An 8,673-nucleotide genomic window follows, 5' to 3' on the forward strand; every position below is an offset into this window, starting at 1 on the left:
GATATGATTGAATAGACAGGAAATGAAACAATTGGAAGGCAAGGGAGAGAAGCAGGACTGGCCTGATGGAAGTGGCCATCAAGTGCCAGAAGTTAACGCTTCCCTACCATCTCATAACCTCTATCCCACCTTCCATCATTTTGCCCTTCTTCATCCTTTGCTGCACTCACATACTAACTCATCCCAGTTCCTAATTACTTGTCTGAGAAGCAGATAATCACACAAGACATGCCATTTCACGTCCTTTTGTCAATCTTGGCCTGTGTCCCAGCCCCAGCCGAAGTTGCACAAAAAATGAAATCATTTCATCTTTCTCTTTATTCTGACTATATTATGACATTAAGTAAGTCCAAGAGGTATTGAGTTAGTCCTTGTTTGGTCTCTGTTGATTTAGATAAGGCAGAATTGAGCCCCCAGAAATGTGTCATCTCAAAAAGCTAGTAGCAGATGCCAAGTTCGAAGGCCCAAGTCAAATCCTGGCCATCTCCGCAGATATGTGGTACGGCATGGGCTCCAGTTCTTGTGTAAGAAAAACCAGGAATGGGAACAGCTTTATTTTGTAGCGCCAAGGTCTTACTATGTTCACACCTGTGATCTCAGCTTTGAGAAGAGGATCTGGCACCAGAAGGGTCTCGTGGAAGAAAGTGGGGAAGGTAAAAGATAGGAATCTTTTCCTTTCTGCTACAACCTAAGGACAGAGGCACATGACTCCAGTAGGGGGCCAAAGAAGGTAGCAGCTACTTGGATCTCATGTGGGAGACGCCAGACCACTCTGGCGCAGGTCAGCTGGCTTTGTCAGGGAGTGGAATGCTGGCCATAAGAATGGAGACAAATCTTTCCAACTTCTGTGCAGCTTGTTTGCTAGCCTCTAATACTTCTTCATGGTTGGCCTTCTCCAGGCTTTCATAATCCAAGACGACCTTGTTAGTGATGAGTGAGAAGCCAAAGACTCGAAGCCCACAGTGCCGTGCAACGATGACCTCTGGTACCGTACTCATGCCTGATGGTGAGAAAGATGGAAACCAACTGTCAGGATCCTCAAATAACTCTTTTCCTTGCCCTTTAGCCTCACTTTCAACAAGAATTAAAAATCTCAAAAAACATCCAAACATGGCCAGGCACAGTGGTTAACACCTGTAATCCCAGTACTTTTCAAGGCTAAGGCAGGAGGATACCTTGAGCCCAGGAGTTTCAGACCAGCCTGGGCAGCATAGCAAGACCTCAGCTCAAAAAATAATTAAAATTAGCCGAGTGTGGTAGTGTATGCCTCTTGTCCCAGCTACTCAGGAGGCTCAGGTAGGAGGATTGCTTGAGCCCAGGCAGTCAGAACTGCAGTGAGCTAAAGATGGTGCCACTGCACTCCAGCCTTGGCAACAGAGCAAGATGCCACCTAAAACAAAAACAAATCCAAAGAAGCAGCTAAATTATGTTGAGGTATGTTGTTCTTCTGTACTGCCTAAAATGAATACACATTTCTTAAAATTACCAATGCAATGCTTCATTTCTATGTTTGTGACAATTTTGAAGTCAGTCCTAATGATAGAGTTCCATCTTCCAGCTAGAGGTACAGAAAGTGGCTATAGTGAATTTTTTTAGAATTCTTAGAAACAGTCATCAAATTGGCCAGGTGCAGTGGCTCATGACTATAATGCCGGCACTTTGGGAGGCTAAGATGGGTGGATTACCTGAGGTCACCAGTTCAAGACCAGCTTAGCCAACATGGTGAAACCTCATCTCTACTGAAAATACAAAAATTAACCGGGTGTGGTGGTGCTGTAATACCAGTTACTAGGGAGGCTGAGGCACGAGAATTGCTTGAACCTGGGAGGCGGAGGTTGCAGTGAGCTGAGATCGCACCACTGCACTCCAGCCTGGGCAACAGAGTGAGACATCATCTCAAAAAAAAGAAAAAAGAAAAAAAAAAGAAACGGTCATCAAATCATGAATAGGTCATTCATTAGCACTGCAACTGTTAACCCTTTGGTGCTTCGTAGGGAGATTTGATGCTACAACACCAGATCTCACCACTTTGTATCTTAAGAAGTCAATTTAATTCATCCTTCCCTGAAATCAGATCCTCTCAATCCAATGAGGCCTGTTATCTCCTTCTCCTTCCCATCCCTATTTTGTGAAATCCCTCCCTCTTCAAGCCTCTAGTCGAATTCCCCTTCTCACCAACAGCGTCTGCTCCCAGCTTCTGCAGCAGACGACATTCTGCCACAGTCTCAAAGCTGGGGCCTGCCAGCATCACATAGGTGCCTTCCTGTAGCTCACGTTGCTCCCCCATTTGTTTCCAGGTACTGAGAGCCCTCTGCCTCATAGTCCGGTCGTAGGCATCAGACATGGCAGGGAAACGAACTCCAAACCTAGGACACAGGTTGAATTATCTCACATAAATGGAATTTAAAAAATTCTCCCACAGCTCCTAGATAAGTCCTTAAGTCCCATTCATCTTAAAACAATAAATAAATAAAAAGTAAGATACATACCTTTCATCATTGGGCCCTCTGAGAGGGTTCTGACCAGAGAAACCAGGTAGGTTGATGTGGTCACAGATCAGCATGATATCTCCAACCTCAAACTTGGGGTTCAGCCCTCCAGCTGCATTGGTGACCACCAGGGTGTCTACACCCAGAAGGTGGAAAACCCTCACTGGGAATGTCACCTTCGACGCAAAAGATCAGAAACAATTTTACAAAATTTCATTCATCCAGCTACACAGACATGCATGATATACATCATGAAAGAGAAGGAAGGAGGGGACCAAAAGTCCAGCTAGCCCAGATAGCTAGGTAATGAAAGAGGCTAGATAGTTCTCTTCCACTTCCAGATCCAGCCAGGCCTATGCCCCAATTTACCTTCCAGAGTGAGTACCCTTCATACATGTGGAACCTGCCCTGCATCATCACGCAGGCTCTGCCATTCAGGAACCCAAACACCAGTCGGCCAGCATGACCTGGCACTGTATACAAAAAAGAAAGAGGAATGAATGGGATTATATTTTCATGCAACACATGCCCACTGAGCACCTACTGTGAGCTACTCGCTTTGCTCAAAATGTTAGAGAATAATTAAGTAAAAGACTCGTTATTATCTCTGCTTTCAGAAAGTTTAAGTCTGGTGGGAGAGCCAGGCATTACTCACAATTATACAAATACAACCTGAGATTAGAGATATGGGGTAAGGACATTCAGCATGAGCATACAGAGGAAGGGTTCTTTAAAGAAATTTCAAGATAATATAAGCCATACTGTCAGAGACCAAAAAGTAGATACTCAGAAATAGAAGGTTAAATACCACATATTCTCACTTGTAAGTAGGAACCAAATGTGTACACGTGGACCTACAGACTGAAATAATAGACACTTGGGACTTGGAAAGGTGAGAATGTGGGAGGGGGATGGGGGATGATAAATTACCTGGTGAGTACAATGATCATTGTTCAGGTGATGGTTACACTACAGCACAGACTTTACCACCATGCAGTATACCCACATAACAAAACTGCATTGTACCCCTGTAAATCTATAAAAATGAAATAAAAAACAGCAGGTGCAGTGGCTCACGCCTGTAATCCCAGCACTTTGAGAGGCTGAGGCAGGTGGATCATGAGGTCAGGAGTTCGAGACTGCCCTGGCCAACATGGTGAAACCCCATCTCTACTAAAAATGCAAAAATTAGCCAGGTGTGGTGGCACATGCCTGTAATTCCAGCTACTTGGGAGGCGGAGGTGGGAGAATCACTTGAACTACGGAGGTGGAGGTTGCAGTGAGCCAAGATCATAGCACTGCACTCAAGCCTGGGTAACAGAGCGAGACTCTATTTCAAAATAAAGTGAATACAGTGAATGCAGTAATTATAGACCTCTTCAAATGTTTCCAAGTTCTCAAAACATGCATTCTTATATATTGCCCTAACTTAATTACCTGCCTCCTCAGTCCAGCAAGTGAGCTCATGGTATACTTACTCTGGCTTCCTGTAGAAGAGGCTATTGAACAAGGAGAAAAGGGGCTGAATTTGAACACATGCAAGTCTCTTTCCTTATGACCCACAGAACAGTCCTGTGGGAGCACATGCCCATGTAGGGGAGCATGGGAGTGCAAAGATAACTCCCCACAGTCATAAAGCCATATTTACACCGGGCGCGGTGGCTCACGCCTGTAATCCCAGCACTTTGGGAGGCCGAGGCGGGGTGGATCACGAGGTCAACAGATCGAGACCATCCTGGTCAACATGGTGAAACCCCGTCTCTACTAAAAATACAAAAAATTAGCTGAGCATGGTGGCGCCTGCCTGTAATCCCAGCTACTCAGGAGGCTGAGGCAGGAGAATTGCCTGAACCCAGGAGGCGGAGGTTGCGGTGAGCCGAGATCGCACCATTGCACTCCAGCCTGGGTAACAAGAGCGAAACTTCGTCTCAAAAAAAAAAAAAAAAAAAAAAAAAAAAAGCCATATTTACCGCTTCCCTTATCTAGCAATCTCTTCTAATAGATGGCCAGCCTATCCCTTAGGGAATAGGAGAGGGACCAGAACTATGAGGAAGAACTGAGGAATTCTCAAAGATAGAGGAACTTAAAAAAAAAAAAAAATACCACAGTAGTAAAGAGTTGACACAGGAAACCCAAGTGGAGTATAAAAAATAAACATGTTGATAAACTTAAAAAGCTAACCCACTTATCACTCAATGCAGTGCCTTTCTCACTGGGGATAGGTGTGGCCAGTGGAGCCAATGTCACTACTATCTCCCTTAGAGAAGTATGCCCTTTGCCCATCCTCTCTTAATATTTTCCACACCTTCCCCCTCTGCTCTCCCAGTCTTGCTTCAAAGGTTTAAAAAATAGCTATTCAAAAAACAAACAAACAAACAAACAAAAAACAGCTATTAAAAGTCTTTTCCTGCTGATGAGTCTGAAAAAAATTCTTAGCTCTCCAGGGAAAAGAAGATGGAAGTCTTAAAAATTAATAAATAAACCAAGAGAAGTTAGTTATTTGAGAAATCAAGTAAGCCAAATAAACAACCCTTGCCCTTTACTTGGCCTGTCACCTGGCCCTCTTCTAAGTCTTAGCCTCAGTCCACTGACACACACATGCCCTGTCTCTTGTGGGATGTCTGCTAGAGGAATCTCCTAAAGTCATTCTGACTCATGGTGGGCTTTTCTCCTCTCTTACAACGTTTGTCTTCAGTGAAATGATAGGCCAAGGAGTAGAAACAGTGGCCCACTTGGTTGTTACACAGAATCCCAATAACATCCCTGAGTCCCATTCCCCACTTTAGCCTGCCAGTACCTGTACTTCGAGGAAAGTTGGGGATTTCACTGTAGTCAAAGGCCTGGGCCTGAGTTAATTTATCAGTCAGACCTCCTAATCCAGAACCACAGATTATTGCCACTTGAGGTCGGTGCTTAGTGTGAGACAGAAGCCATTCTGCGGTGTTCTTGTAATCTTCATATGTGTATCTGGGGGGGAAAAATCAAGGTAAATTCTGCTCTCATTCCAAGGGCATCATAGACAAATGACCTTTGGTACAAAAAGGCTGGCAGGTATACTGAGGCAGCAGGGACAGAGAAACTGCAACAGAGGGAGAGGCCAAACTATGTTCACCCATCTATTCACCCACCCTTCTTTCTGAATCATGCCCACTACAGGTCTGATATGAAACTCCCTCCATTCCAGAGCCTGACAAAAGTTAATAAAGCCTGTTTCTACTAACAGACCCAACTCCAGTGTTGATCTACTGAACACTGGCAAGTTAAATACCTCTCCTTTTAATAAAGATTTAGAGAGGAAGGGACCAGAGACTACAGGGAAGTATAATGAATAATCAAATTAGGGAGAATAAAAGAGTGTGGCCAGGAGGAAGCCCAAGGAGAGTATAAAAAATTGGATTAAGTCCTTCCTGAGGGTGGTGACTGCCTAGTAAAGTCCTCCTTATTACCCTACTTATCAAATAAAGACATTAAAAATGTAATAAAACCAACTACCATGAAGGAAAGGATAAATTCAAATTTCCTTTTGAACCCTCATCCCTCCAATTCCTTCCTCAGTCAAAGACATAAGGGCTACATTTTTTGACCAATAAAACACAATGAGAACACCCCTGGTAGAGATCTATGTGCCATTCTTAGCTCCCTGGATCACAAGGAGGGTAATGCCAGACTAGAAACTAAACTACTGTACAAAAAAGCAGACCGAGTCCACAGCACGGGTTATCAAAGGCTAAACCAGCACTGACTACACAAATTGTCATCAGAAGCTTGTTAGAAAGGCAGATTCTGACACTCCAGCCTGGTGACAGAGTAAGACCCTGTATAAAAAACAAAACAAAACAAAACACAGATTCTGAAGCTCATGTAATTTTGATTCAAAAACCAGGTTTAGGAATTGCTGGTCTAGAGGGAAGTGGAACTCAACCTGGATTCTAGTCCCAATATTGTCTTTTTAGGAATGTAATTTGTGCTTCAAATTCTTTTCTCAGGTATAAGCAAGGGAATGTAATTGGCCCCATCTACCTTATAGGCTCCATCTGAAAATGAACTGAATACTTGCTAACAACCTCCAAAGACCTATGGCTCTGCTACTCACGGTATTTGAACCTTTCTCCCACTTTCCACCTCCTGTGGTCTTTTTCCTGTCCTTCCCCCTCCCTGACTCCTCCCAGTTTCCTTTCTCTCCACCGAGGATCTTTGCCATTCAAGAATTTACCCAGAACCCCTACACTAGCAAGAATCAACCCGCGTTACTTTTCTCCCGGTTCCAAATCCAGTTCTCCCACACTCATCTGGGAAGACCAAAGATTGGCTTCAGAGGTGGAAATGAGGTGTGACAGAGCTGAACATAAGTAACCAAGCTTCCAAAGGAAATTTTTTACTCCCAAAGCAGAGCCTGGGAAACCAGACATGATTGCACAATACACTAGGCTACCCTCAGGGAAGCAGTTGGATAGGATAGGGTGCGGGGTGGTCAACAGAGCCACAGGATAATGGAGAGAAGCAATGAATTTGGTAAAATGTTAATCAAATAGCATCCCCAAAAGGTGCAAAGGAAATGAATGATATGTGAGGCTGCCACCACATGGCATGTCTAGCTACAACTTATAGCACATTTCTCATTGTTCAGCCTCCTCAAGAACACCCTGGCTCCCTGGGTATCCAAAAGCAACTGTGATGCCTAATGCAGGTCACTTGGACTGTGATTTCCAGGACCAAAGCAAAGAGAAGAGTTTTCAAAGGTGTGGGGTGTGGAAAGTGAGCAGAGGACTGTTGCTCAGTTTGATGATTAAGGATTTTCTTCTCCACTTAAGACTCAGTTCCCACCAAGTTAGTCAGACGGAAGGGAGGAGTGGAACTGGCAAAAAAGATGAGCAATTTTTCCTCTAAAGGGGGAACTCTGAATCTGAGCACCAAAAGTACCTCGCAGCTTTACCTAGACCCTAGCATGGGAATTTATGAAGAGCGCAGAGGGTGAGACCTCTTCCTGGTATGGAGTGAGGGATATATATATATATGTATATATTCACTCTCCAGATACCCCTAACACACACACGGAGACGCACAACGGCTCCTTTTCCGGAGTAGCTTAGACCGCACCAACCTGCCCCCTTCCTGCTCCGGCGGCGCCACCCCAGCTCGATTCTCGCTTGCGTCCCAGCCCGCGCTGGCTGGCGCCGGACTCTGCCGCCTTGCCCCCGACACCAGGCTCCGTGCCAGGCCTCTCTGCATCCCCAGGGCACTCGTTCCCTCCCCCGGCTCCCTCTGGGCCCAGCGTGCCAGGTTCCAGGGTCTCACAGCCCCCGCTCCTCCCCAGGGATCCTCTAGGCCTGGTTCCCGCCTCACCCGTTCTCCATTGTCCCGCAGACGCCCTCTTGATGAGCCTGCTAGGGTGTGCTCCCGCGTGCTCCGATCCGCTCGGATCCGCTCCGCTATGCAGGACTGAGCAAGTTACAGATCTCTCTGGTCCACACAGTTCCCGCACTGTTCTAGGCGCCAGCTTATATGCCCAGCCCTGGAGTCCCCAGCCAATGGCAGGCAAGCACGCGGGCCGGCCACGTCTCCATGGTGACACACCCTAATTCAATCTGCTGAGCCTGGGCTGTAAACCTAATCGGAGTTCTTCCCAGCCCTAAACCTTCTCCTCCGGCGGGGGTACGCGGGTGAGGGAGGTGGCGGGGCGCACCTTGTATTTCATCTCCATACCCATTCGGGTCCGCAGGGCAGGAGTTTCCAGCAAGGAGGCCTATGAGGGAATAGGGCTAGAAGTAGGGAGGAGAGCTCGCAACCGTCTCCCTGCAAACCTCATTCTGGCTGTGTCAATAGCAAACCGTGAGAGATTCGAAAAGAAAAAAAATCAAACCTTAGATTGTCCAACCCCAGAATAAAAATGAAGCAAGCCTATGTCTGAGTTGCTCCCTGGATGAGGGAAGCTGGGTCGCCCCTGGCAGCAGTGCTGACTTGGAGGTTACTGGTTTAGAAGAGCACATCCAGGCCCAGACTGGGAGAAGAAAAAGTTCTTGGGCAAGAATTCCTGGGTCCTAGATACCGACAGAAAGGATGAGGATGGATTTGTTGGGTAAGGAGGGACGCAGATAATCCCTAGATCTAGGAAATACTGATCCAATCAATTCAGATAATTAGAGGACTCCTCCCAAGATGAAAATTCTGGTATCAGAATACACAG

The 8,673-nt window shown here is 45.9% G+C and overlaps 1 protein-coding gene across 1 annotated transcript; it reads right to left on the reverse strand.

Moving 5' to 3' along the window:
* Positions 1-300: 300 nt before the first annotated feature.
* On the reverse strand, positions 301-8,002 carry PNP (purine nucleoside phosphorylase). The gene is made up of 6 exons (XM_012465778.3): positions 7,833-8,002; positions 5,287-5,456; positions 2,859-2,962; positions 2,490-2,665; positions 2,176-2,366; positions 301-1,000 (listed from the first exon to the last, which is right to left on the reverse strand). The coding sequence occupies exons 1-6, from the start codon at positions 7,841-7,843 to the stop codon at positions 783-785; spliced, it is 870 nt and encodes a 289-aa protein (XP_012321201.1). The 5' UTR covers positions 7,844-8,002; the 3' UTR covers positions 301-782.
* Positions 8,003-8,673: the final 671 nt, after the last annotated feature.

This window comes from Aotus nancymaae, unplaced genomic scaffold (assembly GCF_030222135.1).
Source record: "Aotus nancymaae isolate 86718 unplaced genomic scaffold, 86718_ANA_hifiasm-v0.15.2.pri h1tg000011l, whole genome shotgun sequence".
Taxonomy (NCBI): domain Eukaryota; kingdom Metazoa; phylum Chordata; class Mammalia; order Primates; family Aotidae; genus Aotus; species Aotus nancymaae.

Bases quoted from the DNA above. Each gene is read 5' to 3' on its own strand.
- PNP (XM_012465778.3), bottom strand. The intron at 2,666-2,858 runs GTAAATTGGGGC...TTTGCGTCGAAG, and splicing joins AAGGGTACTCACTCTGGAAG to GTGACATTCCCAGTGAGGGT. The intron at 2,367-2,489 runs GTATGTATCTTA...CCTGTGTCCTAG, and splicing joins AGAGGGCCCAATGATGAAAG to GTTTGGAGTTCGTTTCCCTG.